General features: G+C 39.0%; 2 protein-coding genes across 3 annotated transcripts in view; both read left to right on the plus strand.

Annotated features, from left to right (window-relative positions):
• plaat1 (phospholipase A and acyltransferase 1) overlaps window positions 1-3,048 on the plus strand; it is a 7,851-nt gene extending 4,803 nt beyond the window's left edge. For both annotated transcript variants that reach the window (XM_052101713.1, XM_052101714.1), the window contains 2 exons: window positions 2,251-2,519; window positions 2,713-3,048. In XM_052101713.1, the coding sequence (XP_051957673.1) occupies window positions 2,251-2,519; window positions 2,713-2,814 (371 nt within the window). In that variant the 3' untranslated portion in view covers window positions 2,815-3,048. The remainder of the gene's footprint in view (window positions 1-2,250; window positions 2,520-2,712) is intronic.
• A 1,883-nt stretch (window positions 3,049-4,931) lies between these two features.
• orc2 (origin recognition complex, subunit 2) lies at window positions 4,932-20,134 on the plus strand. Its single transcript, XM_052101683.1, has 16 exons — window positions 4,932-5,159; window positions 5,464-5,616; window positions 10,276-10,362; window positions 10,459-10,551; window positions 10,639-10,670; window positions 10,758-10,815; window positions 10,928-11,106; window positions 13,241-13,339; window positions 13,413-13,522; window positions 13,603-13,735; window positions 15,287-15,383; window positions 17,167-17,313; window positions 17,403-17,574; window positions 17,798-17,859; window positions 19,782-19,900; window positions 19,973-20,134. Exons 1-16 carry the CDS (start codon window positions 5,081-5,083, stop codon window positions 20,054-20,056), a joined length of 1,704 nt encoding a protein of 567 aa, XP_051957643.1. The 5' UTR covers window positions 4,932-5,080; the 3' UTR covers window positions 20,057-20,134.
• Window positions 20,135-20,307: the final 173 nt, after the last annotated feature.

Consider the following 20,307-nt stretch of genomic DNA (forward strand, 5'->3'; position numbering starts at 1 on the left):
GGTAAAATGTGTTAGAGCGCCCCCTACAGTTCACATCTGTGAGGGGTAAAATGTGTTAGAGCGCCCCTACAGTTCAGATCTGTGAGGGGTAAAATGTGTTAGAGCGCCCCTACAGTTCAGATCTGTGAGGGGTAAAATGCGTTAGAGCGCCCCTACAGTTCACATCTGTGAGGGGTAAAATGCGTTAGAGCGCCCCCTACAGTTCACATCTGTGAGGGGTATAATGCGTTAGAGCGCCCCTACAGTTCACATCTGTGAGGGGTAAAATGCGTTAGAGCGCCCCTACAGTTCACATCTGTGAGGGGTAAAATGCGTTAGAGCGCCCCTACAGTTCACATCTGTGAGGGGTAAAATGCGTTAGAGCGCCCCCTACAGTTCACATCTGTGAGGGGTAAAATGCGTTAGAGCGCCCCCTACAGTTCACATCTGTGAGGGGTATAATGCGTTAGAGCGCCCCCTACAGTTCACATCTGTGAGGGGTATAATGCGTTAGAGCGCCCCCTACAGTTCACATCTGTGAGGGGTAAAATGCGTTAGAGCGCCCCCTACAGTTCACATCTGTGAGGGGTAAAATGCGTTAGAGCGCCACCTACAGTTCACATCTGTGAGGGGTAAAATGCGTTAGAGCGCCACCTACAGTTCGCATCTGTGAGGGGTAAAATGCATTAGAGCGCCACCTACAGTTCGCATCTGTGAGGGGTATAATGCGTTAGAGCGCCCCCTACAGTTCGCATCTGTGAGAGGTATAATGTGTTAGAGCGCCCCCTACAGTTCGCATCTGTGAGGGGTATAATGTGTTAGAGCGCCCCCTACAGTTCACATCTGTGAGGGGTATAATGTGTTAGAGCGCCCCCTACAGTTCGCATCTGTGAGGGGTAAAATGTGTTAGAGCGCCCCCTACAGTTCGCATCTGTGAGGGGTCAAATGTGTTAGAGCGCCCCCTACAGTTCGCATCTGTGAGGGGTAAAATGTGTTAGAGCGCCCCCTACAGTTCACATCTGTGAGGGGTCAAATGTGTTAGAGCGCCCCCTACAGTTCAGATCTGTGAGGGGTAAAATGCGTTAGAGCGCCCCCTACAGTTCACATCTGTGAGGGGTAAAATGCGTTAGAGCGCCCCCTACAGTTCACATCTGTGAGGGGTAAAATGCGTTAGAGCGCCCCCTACAGTTCACATCTGTGAGGGGTAAAATACGTTAGAGCGCCCCCTACAGTTCACATATGTGAGGGGTAAAATGCGTTAGAGCGCCACCTACAGTTCAGATCTGTGAGGGGTATAATGCGTTAGAGCGCCCCCTACAGTTCACATCTGTGAGGGGTATAATGTGTTAGAGCGCCCCCTACAGTTCACATCTGTGAGGGGTAAAATGTGTTAGAGCGCCCCCTACAGTTCACATCTGTGAGGGGTAAAATGCGTTAGAGCGCCCCTACAGTTCACATCTGTGAGGGGTATAATGTGTTAGAGCGCCCCTACAGTTCACATCTGTGAGGGGTATAATGTGTTAGAGCGCCCCTACAGTTCACATCTGTGAGGGGTAAAATGCGTTAGAGCCCCCTACAGTTCAGATCTGTGAGGGGTATAATGTGTTAGAGCGCCCCTACAGTTCACATCTGTGAGGGGTAAAATGCGTTAGAGCGCCCCTACAGTTCACATCTGTGAGGGGTAAAATGCGTTAGAGCGCCCCTACAGTTCACATCTGTGAGGGGTATAATGTGTTAGAGCGCCCCTACAGTTCACATCTGTGAGGGGTATAATGTGTTAGAGCCCCCTACAGTTCACATCTGTGAGGGGTATAATGTGTTAGAGCGCCCCTACAGTTCACATCTGTGAGGGGTATAATGTGTTAGAGCGCCCCCTACAGTTCACATCTGTGAGGGGTAAAATGTGTTAGAGCGCCCCCTACAGTTCACATCTGTGAGGGGTAAAATGCGTTAGAGCGCCCCCTACAGTTCACATCTGTATATTGTGATGGAATGTGATAGAGAACATATTTTTTTTCTAGTACTTTCTGCCATCTAGTGCAATAAAATGAGACTTTTCAGAGGGAGACGGGGTGAACAGAACCAGAATTGCATGCTTACAAAGTCAGGACCAAAAAAAAAAGAAATGAGACCAATTTTTGGCAGTTAGTCCACAATATGTGTTAATGGTGAGCTTTTAAATTTGCGTGTGAAAACTGCTGGCGGCAGCCCAAAAATGCTTCAGAGTTCATTTCAACTCAAGGCATCATCGTTGTGTTTTCTTCCCGTCAGATGAGAGTCCAGCGGCGGCCGTGTCCAGTGTGAAGTCTGTGTTCAGTCGGAAGGCCGTGGTGCGCATGCAGCTCTTGAAGGAGGTTGTGGGAGGAGACACTTACAGAATCAACAATAAATATGACGATAATCACACGCCGCTGCCCGTCTCTGAGATCATTCAACGAGCTCAGCTCCTCATTGGACAGGAGGTGTCATATGACCTATTGGGCAGTAACTGTGAACACTTTGTCACTCTACTTCGCTACGGGGAAGGGGTGTCAGAACAGGTCTGTAGGGACTTTACCATGGTATTTTGGTACTTTATTTTCTCCACCCTAAATGATTGCTACATTGACTGTGTTTCATTGGGCATTATACAGTAGGTGCACTAAACAACACTAATGCATCCATACACCTGATATCTTATTGGAAGCAAGGCCATACACCTGATATTGTGTGTGTGATTACCTGTGTTGGCAGGCGTCTCGGGCGATAGGAGCCATCAGTTTGGTGACGGCGGCAGCGAGTGCCTGCTCAGTACTGGGACTCATCAACACTCGCTCCAGAAACAAACCCTTCTAGATCATCTGAAGCCCTGATTCCATTGGAAGATATATGCATTATTTTTGGAGATTTGTTCTTTTAAATACCGAGACTGTAGATAGAGTTTCATTCATAAGAAATAAATCTGATGTAGGTAATGTTTTACCAATTATGGGTATAGTGAATGAGCCCGTTTCCTCTATAAACACAGTTGTATTTGGTTATTAAAGCAGTTTCAGAGCTATTCAGAAGTTTGGTAGTAATAAAGTAGGTTATAACTGACAATAATAAATGTCTGCAATGCATTTTTGGTGTGGGACCATAACAAGGTATTATTCAAGGAAATTAAATAAAAACTATAATAAACTTTTGTGTGTTTATATTAAGTTCATATGATTTATATATTTAATGTGTGATACTTATACTCATAAAATATATTTTTAGCTTGTTTAGTTGGTAAATGTATTATTATTATTAGGGCTGCCAATTGATTAACATTTTTGCATATTAATTAAATAAATGAATCTTAATTACACGTATATATCCATAATCAAGGGCGTAGATTTGGCTTGAATTTTGGGGGGGTTGCAACATGACGCATTTACCCATGTCTCCATCGATCGTGGTATAAATCATGTTGGGGGGGTTGTACTTGCTCGTTTTGAATCTATGCCAAAGTCCATAATTGTTAAAAGCCCCCCTAATAACAATAAGTCAATATATAATGATTAATTAATTATATTTGAATAATTGTAAATATTTTACAGAATAAATGCAATAATTATACAATTAAAATACATTATTGTGGCAGACGAGTAAAGCATTGATAAGACAATACAAAAAGTGGCTTGAGAAGGCAATATATTTCAAATGATCCCAATGCCCCTGTGGCAGGGACCCGTATTAGGCTAATACGGGACCGGGTGTGTAGGATCACGACCCGGCCCCGCCCTCCGCCCTGCCACAGCCCCCTTAGTGCAAGTAAAGCAAATGGTTGAATGTGGGGGCCTGGGCTTTAAGGCTGCGCAATCTTGTTTGGTGATTCCTCCCACTTGAAAACCCTTTTGGTCATGAACAACAAACTTTTATCAACAACTTTTGGGTGGAGGGGGGCCCTTGGAGATAATTGGCCCCACGACCATTGCCAAGTCATAATCCGTCCCTGTGGCCTACAGTCCACAACACTCCATTTTGTGGTTCATTTTGTCAATCTGTCAGAGAAAAACTTATTTTAAGAGCTTTTCTAAGGACTCATGCATCGGACGGATGCTTTTGGAGAGTCTCACTTTGGTTGTATCGCGTCATAAACAAGTTTTAGGAAGCTGTGTCAAGTAAAAAGTAGTTACAGTGTGGGGGGGCATATTTAATAGTGTTAACGCATCATTTTTATATAATTTATTGAACGGAATTAACCCGTTAAATCGACAGCCCTTATAATTACATAATAAAACTACAACTCCCAGAATGCAGTTGTCTTTAGTTCAGCAAAAACAAACTTCCCTGTTAAACATTAAAACAAACTAGCGTGTAATTTTGATAGCATAGATGTTTTCATATGGTATTTAATTTAATCAATATAACCCATAAGGTCACTCAAAAATGGAGGTGCATAAGCTCCGGTCAATGCAGCCTATAATCAATAAGTTCCAAAAAGAGATGTAAAACCTGTCCTAATTTGAAAGAAAACAAGTTGACAAATAGATCTACTCCAAATTTTGTTGATAATATAGCATAATATATAATCATTATAATCCATTTTTGACCGGGGAACTACAATTTATGATCAAATATGCCGAAGAGTAACCACCAAGCAGTAATTACTAAGCAAATATATTTTTTTAATAAACAAATATTAAACCCAAACATTTGCATAAAAACGTTTGCATAAAAAAGTGAATCGGACAAAGCATGCTGTGTAATTTGATTGCTGCCCATTCTAAATTACATTTCTAAGAATTTGGCAAATTTATTACTAAACATTCGGTTGTAGATTTTTCATATTTGTTTTAAATGTACATCGCAATTTCAACCCTCTCTGCGCATGTGCAAACTCTCACTATGGGCTTATGGGAGATGTAGTTTGTACGAGTGGTTTATTCTGATAGGTCGGAGCTGCTCATGTGACTCTCCTGTGAAACACGTGGGTTAAAATATTTTCCTGTGGCGCCGAATCGACAAATTACACTTGAACTTTTCAACATGTGAAATTCAGTAAACCAAAGTTTAGCCATAAGAAGGATATTAAACTTCTCTTTGAGATATATATTAGTGTTTATATTTCAGACTTTAGTGTGTGAGCTTCAGTATGGCGCAAAAACAAACTTTAGAGGTCCGATTCGTGGCGGACGAAGATGTTTTGGATCATATTGTTGAGAAACAACAAGGTAAAACGAGTTTATCGTTCAGTTAAACTGAACAAAAGAGATGTTTATGTATTTTACAAAACTTTTGTGACTTAAACGTCCTACTTGCATCGAACTGACACCATGATAACATACAGTAATTTCTGTGTGTACCAGGGTAAATATAAACATATCATTGAAACATTAATTATGTTACATCCAGATACTTCAAATACGATATACATGACATGTGCAAAAACGTGGTAGATTTTGTTAGTGGCTTCTTTATGCATAAACACTTGCTGCAATCTTATGCTTTATAATTCTCTCACACATGTTTCTGTAGACACAAAACCATCAACCCATGGATCCACACAGATGCTGGTGACCCTGAAAACCCCCCATAAATCAAAGACATCCACTGAGGAAGAAGAGGAGGAGGAGGAAGAGCTGTTTAATGAGCAGATCTATGTGGAAGCTCTGGGCACAGGAACACAAGGTGAAGATCTGATCATTAACAGCACATATGGGGCATTCATAAATAAGGCTGTCAGGGGTGACACGTCAAGTTCGGAGAAATGTGATCTTTGAGTCCAGCTTAGTTTTCCTCAGACTTTCTCTTCTGAATAGTGTAGCACATTTTTATTTATAACTGCTTCATTACTAAAAGTGTATATAGGGTCATTAAAGACCCGAGATATGTTAAAGAAAAATATTAGCCATGCAAACGTTTGAATCGGACTACTTTCTCGATCATATTCAAAATACTTTGTGCTCATGTGCAGAGATGTATGTTTAGACAAGATACTCTTCACGGGAACATAATTTATACAAAGCAATGACAAACGCACTATTAAGGGTATGGGGGCACGCACTAAATCTTCTGCAGGGCACATACTGCGGTTAGATAGGAGGGAGGAATGGGCGTGAAGCAAATACATGGTAAAGTCCGACAGGGTATTAGACGCTGCTTCTAATTCATAATTTTTATATCACAACAAAGCAAAAATGCCAATTACAGACTTTGGTGCCATTTTCACTTTCTCAGCCGTTCTCCACTTCACAACGCAATGACTGGCACTCTTCACATGTGCAGAAGTTTGGAATACATGTAATGCACACGTGAACTAATATTTGTATCAGATTGTAAAGTTTAGGGGGCATATAAACCATACATTCAGAATCTGCAATCGGATTGATGAAAATTACTGTAAACATAGCCAGTGTTATTTGACAAAGAAGCAACGTGGAAGTAAACTATAGCAAGTGTAACACATGAACATTAGGGATGCACCAATATTACATTTTCTGGCCAATACCGACTTTAACAAAAAACTATTGCTCAGGAATGATGTTTTAAAAATGTACAAAGAGGTAAAAAATAATTTTTCTCAGTTCTAACAATAAATAATGTCCATTGAACGTGGATTGAATCTGTTGAACAGGCCAAAATTGTAAAGAGAGGCACAATGAAAAGTAAATAAAAATCCTAGCATGATGATTTATGTGAATTTTTTTTACTTTGTATCTAAAAACTGTTGCTCTTCTGTTTTTGCTGTTTACAAACAACAGAACTCACATTTGACATGTTTTTACTGTATATAATAGAGCATCACAAATGTATATAATGCATATGTTAGGCAAATCCACAGAAATCACTTCATGGAAAATAAAAGTTACCAAAGGAACAAAACGCCCATTAAAGTCCTATTGTGATGTCATGGATAATGAATAATGCCATACACACCGCTAGAGGGCGCCGCTTGCTCACACAACGATGATTGCAGTCTGTTTTTAAACATTCTGTCAAGTGTTCATAATCACACAAGACCATATTGCGATTTCAGTCTTAACCATATATATCATACCAGTGTCTCCAAGTGTTTTGGATGGTTGTACTTCTTCATGTTTAGGTAAGTGCTGTTTTCACAACTGTCACGTAATGACGGTTTTTTCCTCATTAATGTGAGAACGAGAATGATTATAAATGAAATATTACATAGTCTTAGGAGTGTCAAAAAAGAGTTTTTACAAAGTGTGTTGATAATAAATTATAAATGAACCATCGGTGCTTTCATGCTTAAAAACGATTTGCTGATGGTTTTAATTTGGTCAATAATTGGCCGATAAATATCGGTGACGATACATCGGTGCATCCCTAATGAACAGTATGATATGATTATTGTTATTTGTGTGCACTTCTGAAATTGTAGGTGTGCGTCTATATAGAGTTAAAAAGTGGCTGAGAAAATATATGTGTAGATTATTATGTTATGTGTAGCTCAACATGTGTTCGACAGCCAGTTGAGTCTCATGAAATTTCGGTATTGGAAGTAATTAATCCTGTTTTAAGTTTGTTGCATCATGTATTTTATGTATGAAAAATGAAACATCAAAACATATCAGAATATACAGGTGAAACTCGAAAAATTAGAATATCGTGCAAAAGTTCATTAATTTCAGTAATTCAACTTAAAAGGTGAAACTAATATATTATATAGACTCATTACAAGCAAAGTAAGATATTTCAAGCCTTTATTTGATATAATTTTGATGATTATGGCTTACAGCTTATGAAAACCCCAAATTCAGAATCTCAGAAAATTAGAATATTACATGAAATCAATAAAAAAAAGGATTTTAAATACAGAAATGTCGGCCCTCTGAAAAGTATAATCATGCATATGTACTCAGTACTTGGTTTGGGCCCCTTTTGCATTAATTACTGCCTCAATGCGGCGTGGCATGGATGCTATCAGCCTGTGGCACTGCTGAGGTGTTATGGAAGACCAAGATGCTTCAATAGCGGCCTTCAGCTCTTCTGCATTGTTTGGTCTCATGTCTCTCATCTTTCTCTTAGCAATGCCCCATAGATTCTCTATGGGGTTCAGGTCAGGCGAGTTTGCTGGCCAATCAAGCACAGTAATACCATGGTCATTGAACCAGGTTTTGGTACTTTTGGCAGTGTGGGCAGGTGCCAAGTCCTGCTGGAAAATGAAGTCAGCATCTCCATAAAGCTTGTCTGCTGAAGGAAGCATGAAGTGCTCTAAAATGTCCCGGTAGACGGCTGCGTTGACTCTGGACTTAATAAAGCACAGTGGACCAACACCAGCCGATGACATGGCTCCCCAAACCAACACAGACTGTGGAAACTTCACACTGGACTTCAAGCATCTTGGATTGTGTGCCTCTCCATTCTTCCTCCAGACTCTGGGACCTTGGTTTCCAAATGAGATGCAAAATTTGCTCTCATCAGAAAAGAGGACTTTGGACCACTGAGCAACAGACCAGTTCTTTTTTTCTTTAGCCCAGGTAAGACGTTTGACATTTGAAGCCCATGTCCAGGACCCGCCTGTGTGTGGTGGCTCTTGATGCAGTAACTCCAGCCTCAGTCCACTCCTTGTGAAGCTCCTCCACACATTTGAATGGCCTTTTCCTGACAATCCTCTCCAGGCTACGGTCATCCCTGCTGCTTGTGCACCTTTTTCTTCCACACTTTTCCCTTCCACTTAACTTTCTATTAATGTGCTTTGATACAGCACTTTGAGAACATCCAACTTCTTTTGCAATTACCTTTTGAGGCTTTCCCTCCTTGTGGAGGGTGTCAATGATGGTTTTCTGCACAACTGTCAGGTCAGCAGTCTTCCCCATGATTGTGAATTCAACTGAACCAGACTGAGAGACCATTTAAAGGCTCAGGAACCCTTTGCAGGTGTTTAGCTGATTAGAGTGTGACACTTTGAGCTACAATACTGAACCTTTTCACAATATTCTAATTTTCTGAGATTCTGAATTTGGGGTTTTCATAAGCTGTAAGCCATAATCATCAAAATTATATCAAATAAAAGCTTGAAATATCTTACTTTGCTTGTAATGAGTCTATATAATATATTAGTTTCACCTTTTAAGTTGAATTACTGAAATTAATGAACTTTTGCACGATATTCTAATTTTTCGAGTTTCACCTGTATATATATATATATATATATATATATATTTTCTAATTGTCTTGTTGAAAATTGTTCACTATTTTGGGCATTTTGTAGATCCGTGTGTGAAAGATATAAGTGCCGGTTCTCTAAAGATAATGAGTGTGTGATAATGTTTTTATTAAACATGCATTTAAGGGTCAATTACTTTAAAAATGTCCAGCGTAACCATCAAGTAAAAGGTATTAAAACACTTTCCTTACACTTTAAATAAACTTAATCATTTCAAAAAAGTTTTCAAACACAATTTTCAAAGTAAAGAATATTTATTACTAATATCATCCATTGAGTTTTCTCGGGGTGACACCACATGACCTGAACAAAATCTGCCTTTTCATAAAAGGTCAAAATATCATTTTTTTAAACTTCACATAAACAACATAAAAGCTACATAAATGTTTAATCACATGTTTTTAAAATATGAATCATACTTTCAAATTAAATTTGTTTTGCTGTATTTTTTAAAGAAATAATTAAAAAGATGATTCTGCACTGCTCATGTTAACATTTATTCATATTGTAACGAGACTTCCTGTTTTACTGTCTCTGGATGTTTACACCACGTGACATTTTTGACTTTAAGCACAAGAAAAAAATATTAAAATGACTTTGGACTTTTTTCCATAGTAAAGGTGTATTTTGCATTTTTTACATATTTTTGAATAACTTCTAACTTCTAAGGGAATGGAAGTCGGCTGGAGCGCCCCTATTTCAGGGGTGGGGCAAATATCCGGCATTTTTGGAGGGCTCTCGGGGAGGGGCAGTGGTGATAGCGGTGTAGCGGGGGGTGGGGTCGGAATATCGTGCGCCCGGTCCCCAATCGGCTGATTGGGGACCGGGTGCATGATATTCCGACCCCGCCTCGCTACATCGCTATCACCACTTATGTGAATCTAATGAGATTCACATAATTGACCCATATACTATATATCCCATAAATGAATCGCAATAAATGCAATCAAGTGGATTACCCCCAAAATATAATTTGCAAAATATGCAAAATATAATTTTAATTTGTCTTTTATCGTTGGGGTTAATATATGACATGGGCATGTTTTTGACTAATCATCGTCCTTTCAAGTGCATCTTTATCTGTTGTGTTTAAACACTACGGACATATTGAACAGTGATGTGAGTTGTGTTTGTGATGTTTCACGGATGTTTATCAGATGATGCTGAGAACGGAGCAGTCGCCGCTGGATCTTCTGTTTTCTCTTTCCAGTCCATCAAACGGGCCAATAAGATGGCTCAGATGGGTGAGCGATTTTAGCTTTATTACTTTTATACTCAAAATGAATCTGTTTTATCTGTATTTAAAGACATTTTTTTGTGTGTGTTATTTGTCTGTGTAGCGTCCGAGTTGGCTCGCACGCCCGGTAAAAGTGTGACTTTCAGCACGTCGGACACAAACGAGGAGTCCGCAAGCCCGACCCGCACGGAGAAAAGTCTGTTTTTATCCTGTTGTTGTGTTCCTGTCATTTTCTCTTTCCCAGTTTAATGTCTGAACTCTGTTTTTGTTTCATCCGTTGCAGAATCAGCCAATCAGAATAAAACCCCTAAGAAGGTGAAGTGACCTCATGTGTCACTACAACATTGTAAGTGTTTATTACACGCTGTTGTGTTTTATTCACTGTGAACTGTGTGTTTCCAGGGCAAGAAGGTGCAGTTTATCTCGACAACACCTCACAGACTGCGCAAACGACTGTCAGGTTATTATAATTGCTTAGTAACATGCACTGATGAATCATTCACAATAACACCAGAAATAAAATACAGATTTCTGTTGCATCTCTTCATGTTCTCTTTATTCTCCTGCTGTAGCTCCGAGTCTGCGGTCAGACAGCGAGAGTGATTTCTCCGCCTCAAACTCTGAGGATGATGATGAGGATGATGGTGAAGAACTCGATGGAAAGAAAGACACACAGTCAAAAACTCCCAGTAAAAAAACTGCGGCTGCGCTCTATAAAACACCCAGTAAGAAAGGCAAGAAAGTGCCAGAGGTGAGATCGTCATCAGGGCTGTACTGACCCTAACGGTGACCTCTTCACATGTGAAATGATTAAAAACACGAGCTGGGAATCAAGAAATATTATTCACATCAATAGGGTTTGATTAATTTCAGTTATAATCACGGGTGCACATAACTGGTACGCAGGTACGCATGCGCGACAAAAATCAGGAATGCGTAATGCGACTTGTGTTACTCCGCAACTTTGCGTACTTAACCGATCTTCTCATCTAAACTTACACATGACATGTTGCTTGTCAACTAAGTTATACTGTCAGAGATGTCCAAAAAGCAACAGACATTAAGCAGCTTCTTTGGCGTTTCGCCCCCTACAAAGAAACGCCAACTGGAGCCAGAGCCGAAAAAAAGACTTTTTTCGGAAAAGTGGCTCAAAGATGTGCAGTGGCTTGAAGCTAACGATGAGCGCACTGAAATGTGGTGCAAGATTTGCCGCTCAAATCCACATCTAGCAGACAAAACAGGTGCGTTTTATAAAGGCTCAAAGAATTTCAACCATCCTTTATTTGACAAACATGAAAAGAGCAAGGAGCACACGAATGTGGCGCAAGCTATTGTTAATAAACAAGCTAGCCGAGAAGAAATGTCCAGTCGCCCACTTGCCAGATGGCGAGACAAGCTGAATGAAGAACAGCGGCAGGACAGTGAGGAAGACTGCACTTAATAAGACTACGCTACATATGGCGTGAGTACCAAACACCATCTCCTGGTACTCACCTGAGTAACTCACTGATAAAGTTATGTGCACCCCTGGTTATAATGCTAATTTTGCTACGTATGAAAGCAATTTGACGATTCTTAATATCAATTGTGATACCACAAAAAATACTAGCTAATTAGTAATTCAAATAATCACCTATGTACATTTTTTCGTATGACTAGTAAATAATGTAGTGCTCTCACCCGATTACATTTTTAAATTGCGATTAATCAAGTTCAAGTTTATTATCTCTTTCAGGACATTTAGTGTGCAGTAGAGTTTATGAGAAGACACACAATGATCACAATCATAAAGCACAACACATATTATAAACCAGTAAATAACTTTATTACTTTATTTGTTCTGCAAGTGCAACTAATTGCTTTTGAAGAGTTTCCCGCTGTGAAAGCTCCTGTGAATAAATGTATTTATGTCCATCTTAGGAAAGAGAACAAAACTATATGTAACATTAAAATGCTTTATTAACATTTTCCAAACAAAGCCTTCCACAAGAAATGCACTAAAATAGTTATTAAACATTTCCCAAAATCTAAGTGTGAGTTTGACAAACTGAAAGCACTAGTTTCCCCATGAGATGCATATTTATTGCAAGACGCATGAAATCTCTTAAACTGTCCACAATATGAATCTGCCGGCAGACTGCGGCTATCTGCTTTCCGACAGCAATCGTGAAGCTGCGTTCACGATTCGCATCAACGCCAGCGTCGAGCGCCGCTTTGAACTCCACATGAAAAGCGCTTGAAGACAAAAACGTCTCATTCTGTTTTCCTACTTTCCAGGTACACCATCCTTAAACCATAGTCACTCAAAATTACATTAAACGATTAAAAGAGAAACATAAACCCACATCATGTGAGTCCTGGAAATCAAGTTTTAGGATTTTGCAGGTGGCTAATCCCGGTCACACATGCTTGCGCACACACACACACACACAAAATATATATATGTGGAGCGGAGGGGGGCGGGGCCGAGTCGGAATATCGTGCGCCCGGTCCCCAATCAGCTGATTGGGGACCAGGCGCACGATATTCCGACCCCCCCTCCGCTATCACCACTGCCCCTCCCCGAGAGCCCTCCAAAAATGCCGGATATTTGCCCCACCCCTGAAATGGGGGCGCTCCAGCCGACTTCCATTCCCTTAACTAGTCTAGCGATCATGACGCTGGTTAGGGCCCAACTCTCACCTGTTCCCCCCTTTTCGTCCTGAGATCAACCATTGACCAGTCTTGTTGTCAACGTAATGAACACCTCTGGAATTGGGAAAAGATTGATCTTGAGATTTTAAGAATCGATGTTATGATACGGTTCTCTCCAAACTCAAGTTGCTGTTCCTAATTAAGATATTTATAAATTATTGATGTATGAATCTCCTTTTATTCTTCTGCAGTCTGATCTGGTGGAGGAATATTTTGACGCTCACAGCAGCTCTAAAGTTCTCACGTCTGATCGGACCCTCCAGAAACTACAGACGCCCAAACTGGACCGGGTGAGTGATATACACCTCTCATGTCGCTGGTGATTGTGAAATCTCTATTAAATTGTCCATTGTGTTTTAAAAGGAAACGCTTCTCAGCCTTTTGAGTAAAAATCCCTCGAGTTTTGCTGAAGAAATTCATCAGCTTAATGCAAAACATGAGAAGAACTTCAAGAAGTGGATGCTGCAGCTACAGTTGAGTTGCGTTTGTTTCTGTGTGTGTGTCAGAATTATGAAGTTGCACATTGTGATTTCTTTATTCATTAATATTTCAGCATGGGCTTCAACATCCTGATTTACGGTTTGGGGTCCAAAAAACGTCTTCTGGAGAAGTTCCGCACATCGATGCTCTCCGACTACGATCACCTGGTGGTCAACGGCTTTTTTCCGAGTATCACCCTGAAATCGGTCAGTTTGCACACGCTTTTCTCTGTTAGTAAATCACCTCACTGTAACTAGAATAATGATGACAGTATTAATAATTTTGCTGTAGAAATTAATTCAAACTCTCATCTCAGAGTACAGCTGATGATAAAGTCAGAAGTTTACATACACTTTGATTGAAGACGTCTTTAAAACTCATTATTTAACCACACCACAGATTTAATATTAGCAGACTATAGTTTTGGCGAGTCGTTTAGGACTTCTTTGTGCAGAACATGAGTAATTTTTCCAACAATTGTTTACAGACCGATTGTTTCACTTTTAATTGACTATAAGCACAATTCCAGTGGGTCAGAAGTTTACATACATTAAGTTAACTGTGCCTTTGTGCAGCTTGTAAAATTCCAGAAAATGATGTCAAGCTTTTAGACAATTAGCCAATTAGCTTCTGATAGGAGGTGTACTGAACTGGAGGTGTACCTGTGGATGTATTTTAACTCAGTGCCTCTTTGCTTGACATCATGGGAAAATCAAAAGAAAAATGTGTGGACCTGCACAAGTCTGGTTCATCCTTGAGAGCAATTTCCAAACACCTGAAGGTGCCACGTTCATCTGTACAAACAATAGTACGCCAGTATAAACACCATGTGACCACACAGCCATCACACCGCTCAGGAAGGAGACGCATTCTGTCTCCTAGAGATGAACGTAGTTTGTGTGAAAAGTGCAAATCAACCCCAGAACAACAGCAAAGGACCTTGTGAAGATGCTGGAGGAAACAGGTGGACGAGTATCTAGATCCACAGCAAAACCAGTCCTATATGGACATCACCTGAAAGGCTGCTCAGCAAGGAAGAAGCCGCTGCTCCAAAACCACCATAAAAAGGCTTGCAAGCCGAAGAACAGCATCCCAACCGTGAAGCATGGGGGTGGAGCATCATGTTTTTGGGGTGCTTTGCTGCAGGAGGGACGAGTGCATTTCACAAAATAGATGATGACATCATGAGGAAGGAACATTATGTGGATATATTGAAGCAACATCTCAAGACATCAGACAGGAAGTTAAAGCTCGGTCGCAAATGGGTCTTCCAAATGGACAATAACCTCAAGCATACCCCCAAAGTTGTGTCAAAATGGCTTAAGGACACAAAGTCAAGGTATTGGAGTGGCATCACAAAGTCCTGACCTCAATCCGAGGCCGACAATCCTGTCTCAGTTACACCAGTTCTGTCTGGAGGAATGGGACAAATCTCCAGCAACTTATTGTGAGAAGCTTGTGGAAGGATCCCCAAAACTTTTGACCCAAATTAAACAATTTAAAGGCAGTGAAACCAAATACTCACAAAGTGTGTGTAAACTTCTGACCCACTGGGAATGTGATGAAAGAAATAAAAGATGAAAGAAATACTTCTCTCTACTATTATTCTGACATTTCACATTCTTAAAATAAAGTCTTGATCCAAACTGTCCTCAGACAGGGAATATTTCTATGATTAAATGTCAGAAATTGTGAGTTTAAATGTTTTTGGCTAAAGTGTGTCTGAACTGACTTTATCTGTAATGTGTGTTTGACAGATTTTAAACTCCATCACTGGAGACGTCTTAGAACATGAGGGAACGTTCCGGAATCCCACAGACCAGATCAACTTCATTGTGAAAACTCTAAAAGAAGGTACTGACCGTGTTTTTATTTTATGTTGTCATTGGCAGGTTTAAGCTACATTTGGACTCTCTTTCAATTAGTGAGAATTTGACCACAAGATGTTGAATTTGAATGGCTGGAAGAGGAATTTACTGAATTGCATTTAACCCTTTAAGCTCTGAAGGTGTTTTTAAATATTTCCTGTTTCAGTGGCATACCCATAATTAAAGGCTTATAAATAAATAAAAAAGGAGGGTTAAGTGTCGGTGTCATTGTAAAGAAAACTATTCACTTTTTTAAAGATACAGATTGAGACATTCTCAACTTAAGAAACTGCTGAAAAAACAATTATTGGTATTATATATCTCTGGGTTTAAGTAAGATAGCTAAAAAAAAACTGCTTTTGTTTTGTTCCCAATCATGATAACTGTAACTGAGAAAGAAATCAGAAGTTTTAGCATTACAAATATAATTGATCATAGTGTCCAAAAACGTCTCCAAACAAATAAAAGATAATAATTGTACATAAGAACTAATTACACATGCAAACACAACAATGACTAAAGGTTTGCATAGCATGCAGACATGATTTTAGTCATGAGATTTCACAGAATGAGTTTCATTCTGTGTCATTTGAGTCATCATTGAGTCTGTGTCGTGTATTTGGCGCCATCTCCTGGTGGTCATATGTAACATTGTGCTTCATGTGGATTATCTAATGATCTATACATCTGATTATCTTGTGTGTGGACTCAATTGAAAGATAATCACAGACTCTAAATAATCATATGTGATAGTTTATGTTCAGTTTATTTTCCAATCAAGTTATAAGCAAAAACGCAGCATTTAAGCAACAGCAACATAAATATAACTCACTATATTTTAGTCTGTGAGTAATACAAATAGTCTGGTTGTATTTTACTCTTTGAGAGATTTCCAACAACACATGACACATGCATATTAGATCAGTTTGATGTTTTACTGATTACAATAATATGTGCAGTGCAAATATATATTTTTTTATAAATGATCAAAATTGAACACTTCTGATTAATCTGCAAATTTCAAAGCACTTGTTCAGTTTTGGTCATAATGTCTACATGCATTATAAAGTAGAGTTTATAAACTTTCAAACGATACTTATATTGTGTTGTTCAGGACTGTAGTTATTAATATTTTGACCAAAATCTTTTTTTTTTGCAGACTTATCTGAGCTTAAAGGGTTAAAAGTAGAAATTAAATTGTTTTTTGATAAAAATATATATTACACCATTAAATTTGACTAATTAAGCCTATTTATTCCCTCAAATTCAAATTCATGTATACATTTAGCATTTAAAGTTACCAAACAGCACCACAAAATGTCTACCACAATGTTTTCAGATATCTTATTTATTAAATGTGTTTAAAATTAACGTGACGTTAAAATTTGTATCTATTGATTTTTTTAGTATAATTATATAATAAATTAAGTTGTAACTGCTAATAGTACCTCATACTGTATGTTGTATGATGACCAGTGTTGGGTAAGTTAAAGTAATCCACTACAAATTACTAACTACTTCTGTCAAACTAGAATCAGATTACTTTGTTGACTACTTCATTGAAAAGTAATCACATTACTATTTACTTTCAGGATACTTTCTAAAACACTTTTCCCCTCAGCAAATAGAAAATAATGTCAGTTTTCTCCTTGTTCGTTGTTGCACCCTTCAGATGTCCCAGAAACACAAATAGATGTGAATGACAGTTTTGTGTCCTGTTCATCATCTCACCGATGGTCTCCAGTGACTGTAATGTGTTTTTCTCACAGATCCGAGTAATCACGTGTTTCTGATCATCAATAACATCGACGGGCCGATGCTGCGTGGAGACAAGAACCAGCAGGCACTGGGGCAGCTTGCGTCTATTCCCAACATGCACCTGCTGGCCTCCATCGACCACATAAACGCCACACTGAGTCAGTGTGTTTGCAGATGTTCCGCATGTGTTTGTGTGTGCTGTGATGTTTTCAGCACCATGATTTACTGCGTCGTGTGTGTGTTTCAGTTTGGGATCAAGCCAAGACTAGCATGTTCAACTGGCTCTGGTATGAAACCACCACGTACCTGCCGTACACTGAAGAGACGTCATACGAGAATTCACTTCTCGTGCAGCAGACGGGAGCGCTGGCGCTAAGCTCGCTCACTCACGTCATGCGCAGTCTGACGCCCAACGCCAGGTAACACACACAGACCTCACCAGAACATTCCTCCACATGCTCAGGTGTTTAAACTACATTATTACATATATAAAACAAATGCATTTTGATTTGGGTGACAGTACAGGGAGAAATTGTCGCTCACTTTCAATACAGGAGCGTTTAGTTCTACATTACAGCAGTTATTGGTCCAATGAGTTCAGAGTTTGGAAGGTGTCACATGTGTCATGTCTGTCTCATACAGAGGGATCTTCACATTACTGGCAGAGTTCCAGCTGAAGAATAAAGACAACCCTGCGTACACGGGTAAGTTCATTATTATAGAAATGAATTATGATTTTGAAACATGTGTATAAAATCATGAGCACTCACATGAGATAAGAACTGTAGTCATATCAGTGACCTTATAAAAGCTGTTTTATTCTACATGGGGCGGGGGGTGCCCTATTGGGGGCGGCCATTTTAGAACCACATGACCAGTTTAATACTACTGACTTAATCTCAGTAACCGTTTTGGGATTGGACACTTTCACTCCTGGATTAAATGAATCATGACTGACTGAATAGAGAGTTAATGGCATCTGTAACTGAAACTGATTTAAATGATGCTGCATCCACACCACTAGGGGTCACTGTCAGTCCAAGATGACACGAACAAACGGTTACTGAGTGGAAGCTACATTTAAATCACATTTTTTAATAAAAGTTCATTAGAAATAAACATAATGACAAAGGAGAAAAAGTCATAACTTCATCCTTCATGAGTGTCCACACTTTAAAGCTTATTTGTTAAATTCTGCTTCGTATTTGCATTTATGAGAGTTTACCATTGCTGAGTATCCAGAGTTTAACTGGTATTAGTAAGATCACATTAATCACAGGTAAAATATATATATATATATATTTTTAAAACCACCATGGTTAGATGTAATTAATTTGTATAAAATAATAATAATAATCCATGGAATTTGCAATGAATAACAATATCCTAAACACATGTAGAAATAATAAAAACAACCTCCATTAAAGTGACTTTTATTGCCCTAATATACAACACTTAATATATTTGTTGGCTAATAATATTAACATTACAAATATATACACTATTTAGTCACTACTGCAGTTAATGTTACTAACGGCCGGGTATATTTCTATAAGCGTGCTGATTTGAGGAATTACCGTTGTACACTAAAGAATCCATCAACTGTCCAAACTACATTATACATGCAGACACTCAAAGGAGTTATCAAATGCTTATTTATTTTATATTCATATATAAATAAAATATATAATAAAACGTTTTTTATATATATATATATATATATTTTAACTGAAATTAAGGGGGTCTGGGTATCTCAGCGAGTATTGATGCTGACTATCACAACTGAAGTCACGAGTTTGAATTCAGGGCGTGCTGAGTGACTCCAGTCAGGTCTCCTTAGCAACCAAATTGGCCCGGTTGCTAGGGAGGGTAGAGTCACATGGGGTAACCTCCTCGTGGTCACTATAATGTGGTTCTCGCTCTCAATGGGGTGAGTTATGTGTGGATCGTGGAGAATAGCGTGAAGCCTCCACATGCTGTGAGTCTCCGCGGTAACATGCTCAACAAGTCACGTGATAAGATGCACAGATTGACGGTCTCAGACGGGAGGCAACTGAGATTCGTCCTCCGCCACCCGGATTGAGGCGAGTCACTGCGCCACCACGAGGACCTACTAAGTAGTGACAGTTGGGCATTCCAAATTGGGAGAAAAGAACAAACACCAAAATATGCTCAATAATAAAAAATAAAAAAATTACAAAGAAAATGACTTTGTTTTTTTGTATCAGTGCTGGATTGTCCCAAATTAATCCGACTGAGTTTGTGTATTATAAAACCAATAATAGTAATATATATATATATATATAGTGTATATTCAGAATATATAATATTTACATAAAAACTATTTTTACATTATTTATATTTACATAAATCAATAATTTACATTAGATATTTAAAGATAAATATATAATATTTAAATTATGTATATTTACATTAATGAATAAATATTTATTTTTATGTACAATTAAAGCTAAACCAAAATTAAAGTCAAAATGCTAAAGCAAATAAACCTCGAGACATTTCTGAAACTTTCGTAACTCTAGTGTCCACTGATGAAGTCCTGTTCTTATGAATACATGTGAAGTTTATTTTATTATTAAGTGATTATTGTTTGTTGTTTGTTCAGGTTTGTCATTCCAGGATTTCTACCAGCGTTGTCGTGAAGCGTTCCTGGTCAACAGTGACATCACACTGCGAACACAGCTGACCGAGTTCAGAGATCATAAATTGATTCGCACCAAGAAGGTCAGAACCGTTTGATCGTTTCATACTTACACACAAACTCAAGTCGGTGTGTAACCCGTGTGTGTGTCACAGGGTGCTGATGGGGTGGAATATCTGCTCATTCCTGTCGATAACGGAACTCTGACCGACTTCCTGGAGAGAAGCAACGTGGAGTGATGCTTAAAACCCCAAAACTCTGCGGCCACGTCCGATCGTATGGTTCCTTTTTCTGAATAAAGCTGATATTTCTGTTAACTTAAAGAAATAACATGTAGATGGAAAAAAGTGTCACAAATCCTTCGGTTTTCTGGTTGAAGAAACGGAGACTTGACCAGGATCTGTGCAGTTACAGTTTAAACATTCCTGTTTTCACAATCATGTACATTATACTGTAAAATAATAAACGCTGTCAGTTTGTACAATCATGA

The sequence above is a fragment of the Xyrauchen texanus genome, chromosome 32 (assembly GCF_025860055.1).
Source record: "Xyrauchen texanus isolate HMW12.3.18 chromosome 32, RBS_HiC_50CHRs, whole genome shotgun sequence".
Lineage (NCBI taxonomy): Eukaryota > Metazoa > Chordata > Actinopteri > Cypriniformes > Catostomidae > Xyrauchen > Xyrauchen texanus.